We start from the raw sequence: 21,389 nt of genomic DNA on the forward strand, positions 1-21,389 counted from the left end.
CATTGTTTGCTTGGGCTAAAGGGAAGTCTCTGTGTTCATCAGTGGCAGTGATAAACATTGAGCAGCCTGCCTGCCCCTGTGGGAGTGGTTACTGCCTTGAAACTGTAGTTTTATTGGCCATTTTGGGTCAATTCCAAACTCCTTGATCTCCCTCTCTTAAAACCCTCTTTTGCGCAGTTTTGCACATAGCGCAACATCGGGCAGCGCCGCCTAATTGGGTTTAAACTATTCCTGGCTCCACAAAGTCTGCTCTTCACTTTTTCCCTTAGAACTGCTCTATCTCTCATACTAAACACCATTATTCTCATTCTAAGGCTCCTCACTGGTCCAAATAAGTAATCTTACAAGTTAGCACTAATAAACCATAAGCACTACTTACTCTTATACTCTCTATGATTACCTTGTCCCCCTATTGGTCCGTTTTAATTCAGTTCCCTATATTACTCTAGCATATCCAAAGGTCAGTCAGTGGTTTCCTCTCCAGTCCAGCTGGTGAACCTGGGAATTTTGAGGCAATGTTGCAACCGTCTCATGTACACGGACAACCCTCTCCTCCTCTAAACAGGTTCAAATATATGTGAAAGATGCAACCATATAGCCAAACTGGAGGCTGAGCTTTCTCATCTCAAAACTGGTGTAACCAGTCAGGAGGAGAAGGTAACCTCACACAACACAATTCCAGTATCACATAGTCCCACCACAACAGCGAACCAAACACATAAAAACACAAAAACACACTCAGAAGCTCTAAATACAAATCTACCTAAGCAACAGAGACCTCCAAAGCAGACATACAAGCAAACGCTACCCCAAAACAAAACACGTACAACACATAGCACACAAAGTCAGTGTGCTAAGCAGTCACAGCCCTTAAGGCTGAATAACACACCTGATACTCTTGTAATAGGTGACTCTATTGTCAGATACACTGACGTCCCGCTCACCAGGCTGAATAAAGAGAAGGTGACTGAGCTGCCTGTCGGGCGCTAGGATCCACCACATAATGCAAGCACTCAGGTCACTCCAAAGCAAATACAAATATGACTCAGTCATTGTACATGCTGGTGTGAATGACCTGAGATGTACCTCCCTGGACTACATGAAAAGAGACATAGAGGAGCTCTCTGATCATGTAGCCCAGGCCGGTATGATCCTGACCTTGAGCAGCATCTTACCCTCACCTAGAATGATGCCACAGTATAAAGACAAAATGATCGATTTTAACAATTGGCTAAAATTTTGGTGTCATTCAAAGGGGATCCAGTGTCTGTCAGCCTGGGATGACATGCTCGACAAGCCACGTTGCTTCGCTAGGGACGGCTTGCACCTGTCACCCCTGGGCTTTCAGATATTGGCAAAGGCTCTTGCCACCCCCACAGTGCCTTTTTTAGGCAAGGCTCAAAAGTCAAACCCACCTCCATAGACAGCACAAGGAACAAGAAACTAAGGGTAATGCTGCTAAACGCCAGAAGTCTTAACCTCAAGATGCACGCACTCGAAGCTCTCCTCAGTATGGAGAACATCGATATCTGTGCAGTGACAGAAACCTGGTTCAAGGCTCCAGAGAGCACCCCAGCACTACCAGGTTATACCTCATATCATGCTTTTTGGCCCCAAAACCCGGACCGAACCACAAAAGGAGGGGGAGTTTCCATATTTATCAAGGATATCCACACCTCCAGGTTAGTGGCATTGCACAAAGTATCTGAGACCATCCATGTGAAACTGACAGTGGGCAAGACTGCTTTTCAGTTTATAGCATCCTACAGACCACCCGCTCAAAGTCAGGAATCCCACTCGGCTTTCCTGGAAACATTGGAGAACATGAAGATCTCTCTGAACACCATCATGTTGGGTGACTTCAACTACCCAAACATAGACTTGGGAGCATTACTCAAGTCCCAGCACCTTAGCCCAAAGGTTCCTGGAATTTATAAACTCAAATGCTATGGAACAACTAGTCACCACTCCCACAAGAGGGGATAACATACTAGACCTTATCATTACCAACATGGGGACTCTCTGCTCCATACCAGAAGTATATCCCTCATTGGTAAGATCAGACTATAAATTAATTTCTCTGGATATCCACATCCCGACCCCACCCCCAGCCCAGAAAACCACAGTGAAAAACTTCTCAAAAGCGAACTTCACAATTCTCAAAACTGAAGTGGAATCCTTCAAGGCCCCAGGGCCAGTGGAAACTACGGCCCAAACTGCAGAATCCTATATAAACGCATTCTACGGACATCTCCAGGAATGCATGGATCATGCTATCCCAAACAAAATCAAGACCCAGTCATCCAAAGGCAGGCATCCAGTCTGGTGGACCCCAGCCATAAATAAACTGTACAACAGAAGAGGAAGCTACTACATGATAGAGCAAAATCCCTAAAAGGGAAGGCATCTCTGATCAGTACTAGCAAAAAATTATGATCCATCATAAAATCCTCCAAGTCCAGCTTCGAGAGAAAAATTGCACAGGACACTAAATACAATCATAAGGCTTTTTTCAGTTATGTTAGGTACCTGGGATGCAACTCCCAGACTTGTTCTGAGTTGATTCTAAATGACAGAAAATACACTGAACCCACAGACATCGCCAATATCCTGGCAGACAGGTTCAGTTCAAACTACTCCACCCCCCCCCCAAAGATCAAGTATCTATCCCGGCAGAGTGCAGCCTCCCAAACATCTCTGATGCTCAGGTGAAGGCCGCCCTCTCCAAAGCAAAAAACACTGCTTCCATGGGACCAGATGGTGTCCCGGGTTGCGTCCTACATGAATTCCAAGAAGAACTAATCCCTCAATTAAAACTGCTGTACAATCTCAGCCTCACTACAGGATATGTGCCCAAAGAATGGCGTACAGCAACAGTGGTCCCACTCCACAAAGGTGGCACCTCTACAGACCCTGGAAACTATCGCCCCATAAGCCTGACTAGCCTAGTCTGCAAGGCTATGGAGAGGATCATCATGGAACTCATAAACAAAGACATTGGGGACCTACAGACACTAGATCCTACCCAATTTGGCTTCGTCAAGGGCAGATTCTGCCTTTTGAACCTGGTCAACTTCTTCGAAACAGCCACCAAGGCCATAGATGAAGGGAAGGTAGTCCACACAGCCTATCTGGACCTCACAAAGGCATTTGACACAATACCCCACTCTGGCATCATAGATAAGCTATCCAGCCTAAATATAAACCCCTATGTCACAAGATGGGTCACAAACTGGCTCAAAGACAGAATCCACAGAGTCAGAGTTGCTGGAGCCATGTCAGACTCTAAACTGGTCACAAGTGGCATCCCACAAGGTTCTGTCCTGGGACCTCTCTTGTTCGGTATTTACTTTTCTGAGGTACAGGCCAATGTGGGAGGACTATGGCTCACCAAGTTCGCAGATGACTGCAAACTGGGCGCCATAACCGACTCTCCAGCTGACACAAACATCCTTCATAAAGGTCTCACAGAGATGGATAACTAGTGCCAGAGCCATGGTCTAAAGCTAAATGCCAAAAAGTGTATAGTCATACCCTTTGGCAAAAACAATGTGCCCACAAATTACCACATAGGTGGTAACCCATTAAGTGCAGAGAAAGTAATTAGGGATCTGGGGACCCAAGTTGATAGCAATCTCTCCTTTGACAACCACATTGCCAAAGTGGTTAGAAAGACCTTCTACATAGCCCACCTCATCATGAAAGGATTCACATCTAGATCAAGAGAGGTCATTGTGCCCCTTTATTCATCCCTCATCAGGCCCATCATAGAATACAATGCCCCCTTTGGGATGTACCTTACCTGACACCTGCAGCAATTAGAAAGACCCCAAAAGTACCTCACCAGGAGGATCAAGGGACTCAAACAGATGTCATATGCTGCTCGGTTAAAGAAACTCCAGCTCTACTCAGTTGCATACCGCCTACTTCGAGGCGGTCTATGCCTGACATATAAAGCTATGTCCAACCCAGAATTAATGGACATCCTCCACCTCAGTAAATCTAAATCCCTTAGAGCCACGCGCTCGAGGGACTTGAACCTCAGCACAGAAATAAATGGAACATGCTGGAGGGACAGAGTCATAACCCAGTGGCTCCCTTCGCTCTGGAATAGAATTCCAATTCATGTTAGGCAGAGCACCTCACTGACCCTCTTCAAGAAGAATCTTGATGAGTGGATGGGGGATCGTAGGTTTGTCCCAGGGATTACTTCCGTGTCACTATTAGACAGAGGCACAGTAAACTAAACTTTAAAAAGGGCACAGTATACTCAAATCAAGGGGTGGCGTAAGCCAAACACAATCGGGCTAGGCTTATAAATGCCCCAGGGCAGATAGCCTAGTATGAACCTATGAACTTTTAAATTTTTGGCAGTTTTGTTTTCAGTTACTTTCTGAAAAATGTGTTAAAAGATGAAAATACTAAAACATGGGATTGTGGTCCTTTTTAGAGAGTTTTTAATGTTTTTGTTCTTGCTTTTACCATCACTTATAAGACAAATGTTTCTGGTGTGTTATATTGTAGATTACCTGTCTAGTCATCCTTCTGAAAGAGGTGCCAATAGTACCCAGCACAGAGAAAGAATAAGACAGTAAGAGACATGAATGTTACAGGGATATAGCATCACTGCTCCAGCAAGACCAAGGCTGAATATCCATGCATCTGTAGGAAACAAAGCCATAAGAAATAACATGCAAGCTCATATAGGAAAATAAAAAATAAGACCATTGCAAGATGAGCATATTTAGTACTGTACTAGCAGCAGTATGATAGAAAGTATGCTTGAAGTTATTTTGACATGTGTTGGTGGTGTTTTCTAAGAACTGTATATTCTGGATATGATTAATGCATGATTTAGATGTCCCGTAGAACAACTAACATCTTTCACTTCAGCCAAAACTGTTATACCTGTAACATGCAAAATCTCACTTATTGGCATTCCTAATTTACCATATCAGATAACAAATCACATTTTATTGGTATCCAGGTTAAGCAGTTTTGCAGTAACTTAGCCATTCATCATAGAGGAGCAACTCCAGTGTAGCCGCAGGGAAGGACGTTATTTCTTGCTGTATGCTCAGCCTACACAAGACATTCAGATTTGCATACCTCAGTAGTATTTCCGGAAAATAACACATTTAAACATGCTAAGTGGATACATAAGTATGATTCATTTAACCAGTGGAATTTCACCAGCAAGCCTTGTGTTTAAATATAGGTTAGTTACCTTTAGTGTCTCAGTCCAGACCCAGTTCAGGTGAGCTAGTTTGACAGAAAGCAAAATGCAGTCCTGCACAGCTGCCATGATGCATGTCACATTGTACAGCCTTGAAGTGGGACAGTCTGTATTGTTGAAATAAGTGAGCCAGACAAAGACTCAGTCACCTCTGTACCATCTGCAACCTCATAAGGCAAAAGAAGTCAGTGGTCTAATAATAACTACTAAGGACAGACGCACATTGGCAAGGTATTGTTCTCCTTCAGAAACATTGTATATTAGCAGTAACCACTTGGGCTTGACACTTAACTTTAAACGTGATTTGGTTTTCTGAGCACTCTGAAACTGACAGGCAGACTTTGACCAGATCCTCCAAGAGAATGACAAACATATAATTTAAAATCATTTAATATTTATGTAGCATTTGTTAATAACCTTTATTTACATATCATTAATATGTAGATAGTTTCTTCCTGGGAATCCACCGAAAATGGATTTTCCCAGTTCAAGATTCTAAGTTAGTTAACTGTAAAGCTAGATGTTTTTCTTTTGGCTTTTCCCAGTTAGGGGTCACCACAGCGGAACTCCGGTCCGCTAATGATTGGCAGTCGATTTTTATGGTGTCGAGATGCCAGCCTGATGCCCAGCCTTCAACGAAGGCACACCCATTCACGCATGTCTTTCGAATGCCACTCGACCACAGGGAGGACATGCAGACTCCACACAGAAGGTGCTCCAGCTGAGAATCGAACGGGAGAACCTCTTGCTGTGAGGTGACAACACCACCGCTGCACCACCGCAGCTGATTAACTGTAAAGATAGATAAATATTTAAATTTACCATACCTCAGACTGTGTATGCTGTTGTGAATTTATAGTGAAGCTAGGTGATATTTAGTAGTTTCACCTGTAGTTATTATGGTGTTTCATTGTATAATCATTTTATTTCTTTACAGTATCAGCACTTTGTTCAACTTTATATTGTAATTTTAATTTCATTTTCTTGCAGCCTCAGTGGCGTTGATGTTTAAAACTATTTTTACTGTTAGTATTGATGTTACTCTACAAGACTGTCTACAAGACTGTAAAGATAACTAAAATTGATAAAAAAGTACATATGTAAAACCTTTAAGACTGCTGTAATGAGAAAAGCAGCTATTGTAATGTCATGCCGGAGCTGTTTTAAAACTGGTGGGTGGGCAATCTTCTCTTTTGTAAAACTGAGGTGAATATGGTGCCATGGCAAACGGCACTGCTAACTTTTCAGCACGTTTTATTAAGTTTCATACTCCAAATATGATACAGAAAGAATGGAAACCTGACCAACCCTCCACAGATTAGCTAGCCACATTAGAAGCACTTTAGCTACTCAGAGGCAGTGGCTAACCTGCTGTTTTCTGTGAAGCTGTAGTCCCATTTATTTAAATATGTTTGCACTGCAGCTTCTGGACTTGTTACCCATTGGAGGTGCAGAAGCAGGCTTTTTGTACTGTGTATATTCAGATTATCAGATCTCAGTCCACTCACATTCAAAAAGCCAAGCAGATCAAATTAGAGTGCGCCTTCAGTCAAAGAGCAAGTGAATGCTGATTGATCAGAGGACCCCCATGCACATAATTCTATCAGTGGAGTTAAAACTCTGGTTAGGTCGGTGTATATGTGAGTATGCAGTAAGACATACCCAGATTTTAAAACAGCCATGGTAATTTTCTTTATGTAAATTAAACCAATTATTTAGTGATTGGAAGAAGCTGTCTTAGATTTTCTTTTCAAATTTAGTTGCATTAATTAGAAAGATAAGTTGCCTACTGTGATTTTACCATGTTTTTTCTTGTCAGAAGTAAGACTGGATTGCCAGTGTTTCAGGTAGTCCTGACAGAAGACCATTGCCACAGATATGAAAACTAGAAAAATACAAAAATACAGTTTATGATTCCAGTATTACTTTTCACATCAGTGCTGCAGAGACACCTTATTGCTTTGTGTTCTTAAAATATAGTGTGTCAATTGGTTGGGGAGGGAGCCACAGCTTGAGACCCACTGTTCTACCAGAGAAAGCCCACATTGCTGCAAAATTAGGTATAAAAATACATCCAGAAGGCACAGTTTGGGCATCCTTATCTAACTTTAGTCTAAAAGAAATGTAAGTATATAAACAGTGCTGGGGAGGACAGTGAAAAGAAAGGCAGAGGGGGCAAGACAAATACACACCTCATGAAGATATATGCAGCAAAGCTTTACAGTTCATCTTACTTGTCCTTTGAGATTAAGATGATTGTGCAGGACGAAACACTTTCTGCCAATTTTTAACGTCCCATATCCTGTAGCAGTGTGAGTGGGGCACATGATTTAGGAAACAAGATTCTGGTCTTTGACCAATTGTTGTAAAACAGTTCGCAGCAGTTTGTCTGCTAACTGGGAAGGAGGCAGATTTATCACATTAACAGTCAGGACTTTTGATGAGTAACATTTGTTGTCCCATTCTAAAGAGACAGCTGTCAATTAAATGCCTAATATATATTCAGAACTTTCCATTCAGAGAAGGTTAAACAGCACTTAATGTCTAATCATGCTTTTGCTGGTTTAAGATTTACAGGTTGAGCTTTTCAGATGTTCATGAAATGGGTACTGATTCTAATAGTAATGACAGTATTTAAAGTCCTTAGAATTAAAAGGCTGTTATATAATTGTGGGGACTATATGTCAAGTCAAAGGATGGGAAACCACATTGTGTTTCCTTTATTCCAAGGTACACTGAACGTACAGTTGTGTAAGTAAACTTACCATAATAGAGGAGCTTCAAATGCCCACTAATGCAGTAGCTTAAGCTATATGGGTTATATCCTGCTCAGCATATAACAGCCGGCCAGCTTCCAAGGCTTCAGGGTACCTTCCAAGTGCCCTAATTATTAGTCAGCTCAAGCTGAGCTAACAAAAAAGACTGATTTGGGTGCTAAGCCCCTCAGAGCTTTCATGACAACTAAGAAAGGCAGGCTGAGCCCTGAGAGGACATTGCTAAGAACAACAAAAAACACATGTTCCCACCCTGGCATACAAAACGCACCAACAAAAAAAAAGGGTGGGTGGGTGAAAGGAGGGAGCTGCTTCTGCAGCAGTGAACATTCAAACAACTACTGCTATGGTAAGTTTATTTACACAACTGTACTAGGTTCTTCATATTGATCACTGCTGCAGTAACCTAAGCTATATGGTTAGATTACCTTAGGTTAGAACAACTGGGAGGTGAAAGGAGAAGTGTCCAGGAGACCCTGGATGTTGGTCTTAGCAAAGCCTGATCTGGACCTGGAGAAGGAATCTGCCTTGTAGTGCTTTGTAAAAGTATGTACAGAGGACCATGTTGCTGCTTATAGAATGCTTCCAGAGTCCAACCCTTTCAAAAGGCCCTATATGAAGTTAAGGTCCTTATGGAATGTGTCTTGACCCTTCCTGGAATAGTTTTCTTGTGATAGTAATAGCAAATGGTAAGGGCCCGAGACAACCATTCAGAAATAGTCTGCTTTAACACAAGTTCACTTTTCTTACTGTCAAAAGAAATGAACTGGTCAGAAGTTCTGAAAGATTTTATAATGTCAAGATAGTACCTGAGTTGTCTGTGGACATCCAAGATATGAAGTATCCTTTCTCCCTTATTTTTGAATTCAGAGAAGAACACAAGTAGATGGATAGTTCTGCATAAATTAAATGTGAATAATTCTTAAGGAAATCCTGTCTCTGTGGAAAATGAGATAAGGTTGACCCACCTTGAGAGCTTGTAATTCCGATATTCTCCTTGCAGAGGACAGAGCAACCATTAAAACTGTGTTCCATGGTTAGAATCTCAAGTCAGCCAAACAAGCTGGTTCAAATGGAACACAAAATTAAGATCTCAAGTTTTCTTGGAGGTCTGTTATGGAATACCCCTTTCAAAAACATTTTGACATGTAAATGCCTTGAAAGGATCCATAGGTTGATATGATGAAATGGTCAACAGATGAACCTTGATGGAGGAGTAAGACAGGCCATGAGAAAGTAACTCTCACAAATATTATACAACCAGAGAAATACTAGTCCTAAACATGTGGTGATTATGTTGTTGGCACTAATTATAAAACCTTTTCTATTTGCTAATGTATGATTTTCTAGTAGTAGGATTTCTTGTATCCATTATTGCACATCTTCAAAAACAGGAGCCTAACAGGTGTTAAGACCCTATCATCCAGGCAATTAGTTGGAGTTGATGGGGTTGGGATGTATCATACACCCCTGATGTTCATCATACTGATTACTGCTGCAGTAGCCTTAGCTTATGTGGGTTATTTCCTACATAGAATATAACAGACATCCAGCTTCAAAAGCTTCAGGACACCTTCCATGTGACAAGACTGTTAGTTTGAGCTGACATTACTAAAAAGAACAGTTTGGGTGCCAAACCTTTTCAGAGCTTTCTGGCCACAGAACAGTTCACTCTTTTCAGACTTTCGAGGATCGACTGTTAGCTTATGCTCTTCCTTTGCTGGGCTAATACGTTCCCTTTGGAGAAAAACCTTCCATAAAAAAATGTTTAATAATGCTTTCCTGTTCAGAACAGTTATTTTAGAGCTAGGAGTATGTGTTTTAATGGACTATCAAAAGACTGCATTGTACATTTAAACAAGAGTTTAAAAACTCTGATGAAGAAGAAGGGTTAACAGGTTGTGAAATGAAAGCATTTTGAACTTGTGCACAATCACAAACTGGTTTGGGAAAGAAAGGTTCAGAACTGGTCAGGAGGCATTTTCTTGGGCAACAGAAACATTCTTGAAAAAAAACACTCATCCCATCTGGGAAGGAGGAACCACTTTTATTACCCAGTAAGAAAGCATGTGCCTTAGAAGAGAGATAATAGATAGGTTTGGTGTGGTGGACATGGAATAATTGTCTGGAAAGGAAGAATTTCTTCTACTTGCCATCGGTAGCCCTGCTGAATCAGTCTCTGGACCCACTTATCTGAAACTGTCATACCAAAGAACAAAATGGATACTCAGACTTTCCGGAAGGAATAAGTTACTACCAGGGTAGAAGAGAGAGACAAGGTCTTTTACATAGTCATTCTGACTTTTTTGACTGTCCTTTGTTGTTGGTGTCCATTTTTCTTTTTGGAATTTCACCAACACACTTTTTTTTTTTTTTTTTATTAAACCTCTGCTTACCAGCATTTTGGTGAGACATTTTGTTTCTTGCCAAAACTGGACAAGGGAGCAGAAAATCCCTTGGGAAATTTAGAGAGAGAGAGATGAAAATATGAAAAATTCCCACTATTAGCTTTCCCCTCACATCACATTGTTTGATAACTTTTGCAGAACAGGGTTCAAAAACTAAATCTCTATCCAAGGATGAATTAAAACTCTTACTTTTTACATCCACTGGGAGGTTCTGAGAATGCAGCCAGATAAACCTCCTCAACACGGTACCAGTGACAAAACCTCTGGATGTAGGGTCTACAGAGTCATAAACACACTTTAAAGAACAAGTAGTGACCTAAGAAATAGAACAAATTAAACCACACAAAGCAGATTTCTCCTCACAGGAAGGAAATGCAGATAAACTATCTGTCATCTTTCACAAAACTTTATCATACGAGTCTGACATTTCAAAATTCTAAAAATTAAAGTTGTAGAAGCACACACTTTTTCCCCAAACTTACCAGAAGGGGAAGGATTAGAATTAACAAAGTACTTGGCAGCAGATGGATTGCCTAAAACTGTAGCTGCTGTGCCAGGTCTGGGGTGAGTGTATAGAAATTTGAAAGACTCTAACTTTGTACCTCTTATCTGCTTTCTTAGGTGCAGAAGGCTGGCTTTCGTGGAATCCACAGTCTGTGACAGCACTGGGTGGATGGGAAGAGATTCTGGGGTCTCCAGTTGTAACATTTCATAGTATTTTCTGAGGGACTGAGGAAACCTCAGTCTTCTCCCACTGAAAACATTGGCACATTCTGAAAATAGTCTCTAGGAAAAGAATCCTTGTTAGAGAAATTCAGATAACATGGTATCCTCTGAGTTTAAATCAGAATTCTGAGGAGAAAAATCTGTATCTGTCGCCATCACATTCCTCTCCAAATTCAATTTCTTGAATCCCTTCAGGAAAAGATGAATCCTTTTGTCTTTCATCAGAAACCAGTTGATACGAAGGGTCATTAGCCTGTATATGACCCTGAGCCAGACTTAATAAAATAGAAGATGCATGTTTAAGTTTTCTATTTCTTTTTGATAGGAAAATTATGACAAAGAGTGTTTTTAATAGTGGCAACAGCTTCCCCAGGGTTGGGCACAGCATTCTCTCTAAGCAGGGGCACCTTCCTTGCCCCTTTTCCCAGTACCAACAAAAGTGGCTCTCCCTTGCCCACTGAGGAGATCCCAACAGCTACAGAGTATGTGGCTAACCCCAATCCATAGTTGCTGTATGGACAGTGCCAGAAGGATCTACAGGAAAAGAGTTGTTTGAAGAACCAAGTTTAGCTACAAGAATCACCCATCTGCAGCTGAGGCAAATTCTTAGCTTGTTATAGTGGCAATGGCTGTTTAGTTGCCCTTTTGTTTTGTGTGTGTGGCTGGAAGAAGGACAGACTGTGGACTAGTAGTTCATTCCGTGGTCAAGCCAAAAATTGTGCTACTTTCCCAGGGAAACTAAACAGAACAAGTCATTAAAATTTTAAAATCAGTAACAAGTCACATTTCCCAGTAAAATCACAGTATCAAGCACTATAATATTTGCTACCAGCCCCAAAAAGTAATTCAAACACAGTTTCTCCACAGTAGAAAATGGTTTTAGAATGTTTAAATCGACTTTTAAACTGTCAAACTCAAAAGTGTGCTCCCATTTAAAAGTACAGCAAAGTTGCCTGACAGTCAATAAAATACATATTCCTAGCTTAAAACATACTTTCTCAAATATGAAAGTACATTTAAAGATTAAAAATAACATGTAAGGTTTTTATCCAAAGGAAACTTATCTGCTGAGCAGTAGAACAGTACAAGCTGACCATTGATCTTTGAAAAAGCCCATAGAGGAGCACTGTCTTTGGAGGCAGGAAAGCTCTCAGGACTTGGTGCCCAAATCTGCTTTTTCAGCCAGCTCAGCTCGAGCTTTACTGATGGTTTGAGTTTGTAGAAGGTGCACTGAAGGTTTAGAAGCTGGCCAGCTGTTACATCCTATGCAAGATATAACACATATAGCTTAGGCTGCTGCAATGATCAATGTTCAATATGAAGAATGTCTGAGGGTGTTCACCATTCGCAGAGGTATGAGGGCACAAGTTCCAAATCAGGGGATGTATCTGCTGTTATACTAAAGGAAACACACTTCATTTTTCTGTTGCAGGACACACAATATAATAACTGATGCCATACTTGTATTAGGGAACCTAGTAAAATGTCGCTATAGCTTAGAATTTACAAAAACACTGCCCCGTGTGCCAAAATTAAAATAAAAATGTACAAAAGCTATAATAATTGTCTTGTGAAGCAATCTTTGTAATTGTACAAAAACACAAAGTTTCCATACAATATTGACTAAAAGTAGGACTTTGAATATCAAATTGAGAAAATTGAGTTTTTTTGTCTCCAAACATTACTCCTATCTAGTTGTTGAGAGCGGTACAAAGCTAAGCAGTATCTAAATACATCAGAAAGTGCAAGTTGAAGTGATAAAGGCTTCTTAACTCCTATAGAAAACTTTGTCAAGCTGCATTGTGTAAAACTAAGACTTTCTGCAGGTAACCCAGTGAGTTGAAAAATGAGATAATACAGAAACTACAGCTACTTATTGGCTTGCCGAAGGTAGTTTTGGCAAGAGCAAAAAAATCAAAAAAAGTTTGCTGAAACCACCTTTAAAGAATATTAAAAAAAAAAAATTCTTCAGGGAGCAAGCCCCCCCCCACCCCCGCACCCGCTGGAATGATATATATATATATATATATATATATATATATATATATATATATATATATATATATACCAACTCTGAGGTCGCACAACATTGGAGAGAAAGGCATTCTCCACTGTTAGTGAAAGTAGATTTACTAATCTGCTTTGGTTTTGTTTACATGCACCAAAATTGCCTTTGGCTTCCTTAAACACACCTAATTCTACTAAGTGAAGTTGCATTCAGAGTTCCCAGAAGAAAAAAATAGCATGCAGGGCCATTGGTTGATTTCAGTATGGAGGCCCAATTTGCCCAGCATTGAAAATTATCTGGCTGAGGTCTAAAGAAATCAGGACAGTAACCACTGTGTAGATCATAGCAAGTTTGTAAAGGAGCCTCCGTATTGCCTTCTGAGGCTTGTTCAGTGGGAAGGTGAGTTATAAAATGTTATAGTTGGCCCACATCAGAACAGTTGGCATCATTGATATATTCCCTCCAGCACCAGAGTTTTATAATGAACTGTATGTCATTTTGGGAGGTTAGGCAATGATCTTAAAATTTGGTACTCTGTGTGATCTTGCTTATAGTAAGGCATACTTTTTGAAAGCTTTTTGGATCAAATGGAATATGATACTCTTTTCATATTGAGTAAGTTGTGTTTGTAGAAAGGGATACGAGTAACTACTGTTCTAGGAACAAGACTTATAGAAACACTCGCATGTTAGGGCTGTACACTCAGAAAAATAAGTGTTGTTATTAGGGGGAGAGCAACATCTTGAGCCAAAATTGGGGACAGTTGAGAGGTTTGGATATTCCTAATTCTATAAAGTTATTTATTTGCATGTAACTCTCAACCTTTTAATGCAGGAAATCTGGAAATAAATATATTGGGGGAACATACAAACAGTACTAAAAATTGTATAAACTTAAGACAGTTGATAGAATAAAAGGTCTTTATAATGTCTATAACTCAATGTCTGTCATTATTTAGTGACTTCATTCCTAAATGATTTGTCAGAAAACCACACATTTTATGAGGAATAAACCAAAAATAAGAAGCAAAAATCTATTCCTTCTGCAAAAATCTGGACAGTTGAGAGGTATAGTTCAGCCGGGGCTGTCTGAGTTTGCTGCCCTTCCCCTTTCACAAAATCATGGTTGAATGGAGCCCCCCCCCCCCCCAGCCATTCCAATGTCCCATTCCTTGGTTATTTTTCCCCATTTACTATAAACACTGTAATGTGCATACTGCTTTACTTCTGCAATGATTTAGATTTCATTTGAAAGTTTTATTTTGCATTTTACAGCACAGACCCTAATAGATATCTGCTAAACAAAGCAATGCAGTCTCACAATGAAAATAGACTTAGCATTAAAACTTCTCTGCCCTTGAAACTCACATTCATTGAAACCCACATTCAAAGAAAATACATTTTGCCAATGGCAGATAAAGATTAACTTTGGGCTGTATTCAAATCATAGGCCCCTTGAACATGAAACATACACATGCTCTTTGATACACCTTCTTGATTGTATTAAATTCTATTCATTGTACAATACAGTACAGTTGTAAGAGGGCATTTTAAATTTATTGTTTTGAACATTTTTCCAGTAAAGAATGAAACAAAATGCATGCACCAATAATGAGAAAACTGCCCAATTCAGAACATTTCCATTATAAAAGTCTACTCAAACTTACATTTCCATCATAAAAGTCTACTCTAACTTCTACAATCCACCAGTATCAGTAAATGGTGCACAATCTCTGAAGAAGTAAAAGTCATCTAAATAATACCACATTTAAGAAATCTGTAACTAATGGAGAGGTTGCTGCTAGCAAACAACTTTATATGTCATTGTTTCATCTACAAATAAAGTGGTTGTTGCCCTTGAGGAATAAATTGCCCATGTTGCATTAAAAATGATAAGCTAGTAATATTGCAGTAGGGAATGGCTGGAAAACTGATAACAGGTTTGTAATTACTAGGTATCTTCGCCAAAAAGGACTGCAGCATCCACCCCATTTACAACACAGTACAGTATCAGCAATGCATCTACCTACTGTGGGAGTAGAACGCACAGCCTTCTGCATCAAAAGCAAGTACATTACCTGTTGTGCTATTAACAATGCAAGTCGACTCACCATAAGCAGTACTAACTTTTTTCCCCCTGCAGCTCTCAGCTCCTTGTAAAATCTACTCAACACTCTGCTGCATCTCTGAACTTTGCAGCACAAGAAATCTGGAAAAAGCCAAAATTTATTGGGGGGGGGGCAAAAGCCCAAAAACCAGGGCACATTTTAAACATTGCTTATATAATATTGGAAAGTTGCCACAATAAAATGCTGTGTTACTACCATACATTTCACTGCCAAGTCTTGAACCCAGGGGGAACCCTGTGCAAAACAGTCAGAGCAACATACCACTATGCCAAATCAGCTGTTTTGTGAAAGAGAGGAAGACTGAAACTTAATTGACTACCATTTAGTGAATTCAGTTCTCATCATAGCTGTCAACCTCTTAGCAAAAAACACACGGACAAAGCCAGTAATGGAGGAATACAGCTCCCAAACATATTCAGTGAATTCAGTTCTCACCATAGCTCCCAACCTTAGTACAAAAAAACCTGGACAAAGCCAATAATGGGGGAATACAGTCCCAATAATAAGGACAATTTTCAAATATCCATGTTATAAACTTAAAAAATTGCTAGAATAAACGGTCATGTACTTTCTGAAGAATGTGAAGTCTGAAATTCAAATGCCTGTTATTTTTGTTTAACATTTGTTAACCAGGAAAGTCTGACTTGGAACAAAAGCCAATTTTCAGCAGAGCAGGGAGAAACACTCCAGGCACATCTTTGTCAGATGGGAAGACATGCAGACTCCACACAGAAAGAACCCCAGCCAAGAATCAAACCAGAGAACCTGTAGCTGTCAGGCAGCAATGCTACCAGTGCACCACTGCACTACTAACTTTGCCAGGAACAACAAGTATGTAGCAACTGGGGCATTACACACACACACACACACACATACACACACACACACACACACACACACATACACACACACACACACACACACACACACACACACACACACACACACACACACACACACACACACACACACACACACACACACACACTCCAGCAGATCTAAGTCCTTGTCCTCTGCAGCAGATCTGATTTGTTCCTCCATGGCAGCTAAGTCCTTGTCCTCTGTAGCTGCCTGAATCCATTCTCTGCAGCAGTCTGATCAACTGTCTGTCTTCCATAGCAGCTAGCGCAGGCTGTACTGGTGGTTTCCCCTTGAGACGTGAGTAGGCTGGAGCCTCCAGCCTGTGGGTGATGCAGTCCGGTGGTGTTCTGGTCTATATGGTCATTACCACACAGACTTCTGGCTGGCAAGGCAGAGTTCCCTTCCTTCCCTATCTGGACTGCCTAACACAGCAGTCTGGAGTTCAGGAACTAAGCACACATGCATGGAGTTCTGGGACTCCCAACTGTTTTTTTCTATTAACTTTCTATAGGGTGGGGGGCTCGCAATATATTTTTCTTTTTTCTTTCTACAGGTGGGGGGACTGCAGTCCTGCAGTACGAGCTGTCCCTGCTCAAAAGAATGAGGGAGATGGCGCAGACAAAAATAACAGGATAATCAGGTATGTTCTGCAAAACTAAAGAAACTTACCTGATTATCCTTTTATTTTGCCTGTTCCAGCTCTCCCAAACATTAAAAGTCTCCCAGGTTCTTTTTCTCTTTCCAATAAAAAAGAAATAAAAAAAGCAACAGAGATCTCCCTTTCTCCATTGCTACCTTTACACAGCACTGATGTACTGCATAAGGATGGGAACACAAGTCCCATGCACATGCACAGTACATCAGAAAAAGCCGTAGGATACTGTAAAAATGCAGAAGGGCACCACAGACCCATTATACAAAGTCATTATTTAAGAAAAGTACGTTGTTTTTTTTCTTAAATAATGTCATTGTATAATAGCAATAAAATGTACCCACGGCTGGCTTTATTTAATCACTCAGGCTTCACCCTTATGATTAAACCACGGCAACCTTGGGTAAATCTTCAATATACCACATTGATGGCATTTGTTATTGATTAAATAATTAATATGCACCAACCATTCAAGGCTCTCTTAACAGCAGAGTGAAGCACAATGCAAGTGGATTCTGAAGTTTTGTGGTTCTACTGCAATTTGAATATGCAGTGGTTAAAAATGTTAGTAGTTCTATTGGAGATTAGGAAACTGAGCATGAATAACCAAGGATAAATCATAAATGACTCCTATGATGCAGGCTATGATGGTGTTAATTGAATAGCCTGAAAGAACCCTGAAATAGAGCAATATACATCACTAGACTGCAGCTAGGTCTATATTAAATTCTCGAAATCCAACAATGTCGAATCTGACATTGTCGACACAAGAATAGCAAAACTGCAGAACATCGAACAAGTAAACGAAATTTTCTGTAAGAGGAGATTTCCGGTTACTTCAATGTAGTGCGGTCTCGGAGTTGGTATATTTAAGTAGTGGGGGGGTGCAGGGGGGCTTGCTCCCCTGCCTACACAGTTTAGTTTTTTTTTTTTGGTTTTTATTTTTTTTTTCTGAACATTCAATGTTTTAACAGTTTGATCACTAAAGGTCGACCTTTTGTGATTCGAACTGTTAAATATTCAGTGTTCTAATATAGACCTGCTGGAGCTAGAGCTCTCCTGGATTAGATAAAATGGTAGAAACATCAATTTCAGATAGGGTACCATTGATTATAGTAATACAGGAAACATCACTTATATGAATGAGAGTATCACTGCACACAGCTTCAACAGTATTATCACATTAAGACGACACAAATCAAGGGTAATATGCTGCACCTGGGGACAACATGTTGAACTTGTTAACTCATTACAGCCGAGTGTGCCTCCAGGGATTTCTGCAGTTACCTCCTACTGTGCCTGTAGGCGTCACATATTGCTTGTTCATATTAGTAATTGTAAAACCATGCTACGTACAAGGCATCAGAATATTTTATCTTGAAGCATACATGATGACAAACACAATTGTATTGATATTTGACCTCTGTCAATGAGTACTTGCTAGAACTGTATGGTGAGAACATCATTTTTTGAAAGGCTCAAGCCCCACACACTGGGAATTAAAGGTACACACTCAAAAGAGCTGTACTGGTGAGAATGAGTTAAGATGATAGACCAAGAAAAGGGACTGAGTTTAATAATAGTAACAGGAAAAAGCAGCTGCAGGGTTAGGTTTAGGGTCAGTACAGATTACTAATGTGGTGCTGGTGGTACCCCCACATACCCGCCAAATTCAAGATTACACAACAGTGGGAAAAAGAGCAAACTTGCTAAACCCCACTGTCAAATGATCTTGCACAAAGTCCAACTCTGCAGATTCAATGACGTATAAATCAACCAAAATATCTGGAGATTCACACTTCAACTAAACTGCAAACACACAGACATGTTTATATTACACACAAAGATATATGTATGAACTGCAAGAAAGACCCAGCCAAGCTACAGTCTTAACTGTGTAGTGCCTTAAACCTCATGTAGTAGAGGCTATGGGATATATGCAAACAATCCTTTAATGACATACCACAGTTTCAGCTACATGACCTCTGAATGGCCCTGACTTTTTTTTTCTTTTTAAGTCTTTATGGGTGTGCATGCACACACACACACACACATACACACGTACACTATTGTGTGTTTGTGTATACATATGCACTAACACCACATGCATGTATGTGTGTGTGTGTATTGATATAAATGTATGATCATTCTAGTTAAATGACTTGTGTACAGTTAAACAGAATGCATAAATAAATTGAAGGAATCAAACTTAAGTCTTCCTTTTACAGCCTTACTTGTTTGTTCTATGTCAGCATCTCATGCCCAAAGGTTGACCTTGAATATCCAGACTCTAACCATTTGCCAGTTGCTTGCAATTATTAATTTTTTTTATTTTGAAGAATCATATATTTTATTTTTCTGATTCTGCAGCACTGCCCTTTTCCTTGATGATTTAGCTGTTATCTAACTTCTGCACAGTGATGCCTAACCTTCTTTAATTCCATGCCTTCCATAAAAGAGCTTATATGGTGTTTCTCTTCATTCAGATCATTCCTCTTATTTCATTCTCCCCATCTCTGGATGAGTTTGTCTAAATTTCTTGGCCGTTGGGGCCACAAAAACATGTCACTCTCCACAGTTCTTAAGCACAAGGACAGTCTGTAATTCTCTGGTTTACATTTTTGGGTACAGCTAGCTCACATACAGGTACAGGCTAGTGTAATAAGCTGCTGGAAAAATCATTCTTTAGCTTTGAATCATATATGGACAAGTATCCTGATCAAAGAAGTCTAAAATTGTTAACTGTCTTGTGAAACAGCAAGTAATGGTTAATTTGTTTCTATGCAGCACATTTCAGATGAGGTCGCAAATGTCATTTTCCATCTGAAAAATGCAAAAAAGAAGATGTTCAAAAAGGCCAAGTTTTCATTTATCTGAAGAAGTTGTCCAATGTTTTGAAGGAAAGTGGTAAATGTGACTAAGAAGATAAACATTTGTTTTAACAGAAAACATATGAACTCTTTTACATCTTTAAGTTATTTTGTTAATGTTATTACTATTTTAGTGCAACATTATCTTTAAAGTGTCTTCTTTGGACATACTTCAGTGATGGGGGCACTTTTGTTGTTTTATCTCATCAACAAGCTGGACAAAAGAGCATTTTAGTTCAGAAGAAGGGAGTTGATGTTGCAGACCAAGCTTAACAATCTCTTCATTATCCGGGAGTCAAAGATCTCATTATGCCATATCATGTCAATATGTTCCTTGCAAGTTTGAAGATCCTTTACTCACTTGTCATGTTTTGTTTCAGGGATCAGCAAAACATGGCATGCTGATGTTGTTGGACAAATCTTTGTCACATTTTCTAACTGCTATGCAAGATATTCTTTCTTTGATTTTGTTACTACGTTTTTTGTTATCAAGAAAATTATCACATTTTATTTATATAACATCTGTCTGACAGAAAGTAATCTCATGCAAAATTGCAGATAAGTAGTAGGTGTTGTTACTGTTTTTACAACTGTTTCATACAGCTTTACACAACTAAAATGTAGACATGGGAAAGTACTGAGTGCTTGCATGTATTAATGTAAAATGTGACATTATATCATTTTAGCATAGGTTATGATTGATGCTAATTACACAAACAATAGTGTGGATATGGCTTCAGAGGGCAGTAGCCATGGTCCTAACCAGAAAGCTGTGTTACTGGAATACTGTCAAAATTTCCATCCTCTAAATTTCATGAGGGTTGTGATTTTTATAATAAATTATTGTCTGTGAACAGTGATGAAATATAATCTCAAATTTGTTTTGAGACATGTAATGTTCTGGTGCAGCTGCATATAGTTAGTTTGTTTGTGTCTTTTGGCTTTTCCCGGTTAGGGGTCGCCACAGCGGAACTCCAGTCCGCTAATGACTGGCAGTAGAGTTTTTACGTGCTGGCTTGCCGGGCCTAATGCACAACCTTCAACGAAGGAATGCCCGTTCATGCATATCGCCACACAGAAGATGCTCTGAGAATCGAACGGACAATGTCTAACTGTGAGGCGACAACGCTACCGCAGCACCACCATCTAACTGTGAGGCGACAACACTACCGCAGCACCACCATATAATTAGTGAAGTCTTTTTTTCTGTTGGTTGTATGACACAAGGCGTGATGTGATTTGCTGATGGCCTCTGAATACATAAGTGGCTCTTATGACATATGGGCTTGTGCAACTGGTTCCCAGTAGTTAATCCACTTTACCAGAAAGTAAAATGCTTAAAAGCCTAAGCAATGGTATGGTTTCTACCCAAACTTCAGCATTCCCTTTTCAGCATTAGACTTGAGTGTATGTGGGAGTGGGGGAGTGCTGTTTTGCTCTAAGCTGTTAATTTTGTATTGAAAAACCCGAATAACTTTGACAGGTCTTTAGCCCGAAGAATCCATATGTCACAAGAGAAGGCATACAAAGTTAAACTGCAATCCTAATCTATTCCAAAATGCATTTTCTTAATATAAGCTAAAAGTTCAACCACTTTGGTAAGTCTTCCATCTGCTACCTGATGTGGCTATCGAAATGCGAACATAAAGGAATGTGGAGGTTGTCATAGAGATGCAGTGAATATCGCTAAACAGAGGTAAGTATAAATGCATGTATAAATGTTCCA

The 21,389-nt window shown here is 39.9% G+C and overlaps 1 protein-coding gene across 7 annotated transcripts in view; it reads left to right on the forward strand.

Annotated features, from left to right (window-relative positions):
* Positions 1–20,528, forward strand: part of LOC122811493 (circularly permutated Ras protein 1-like) — a 1,239,209-nt gene extending 1,218,681 nt beyond the window's left edge. For all 7 annotated transcript variants that reach the window (XM_044083365.1, XM_044083368.1, XM_044083363.1 and 4 more), the window contains one exon: positions 19,581–20,528. In XM_044083365.1, coding sequence (XP_043939300.1) covers positions 19,581–19,670 — 90 coding nt within the window. In that variant the 3' untranslated portion in view covers positions 19,671–20,528. The remainder of the gene's footprint in view (positions 1–19,580) is intronic.
* Positions 20,529–21,389: the final 861 nt, after the last annotated feature.

This window comes from Protopterus annectens, chromosome 9.part0 (genome assembly GCF_019279795.1).
Source record: "Protopterus annectens isolate FY-2018-M chromosome 9.part0, PAN1.0, whole genome shotgun sequence".
NCBI lineage: Eukaryota > Metazoa > Chordata > Ceratodontiformes > Protopteridae > Protopterus > Protopterus annectens.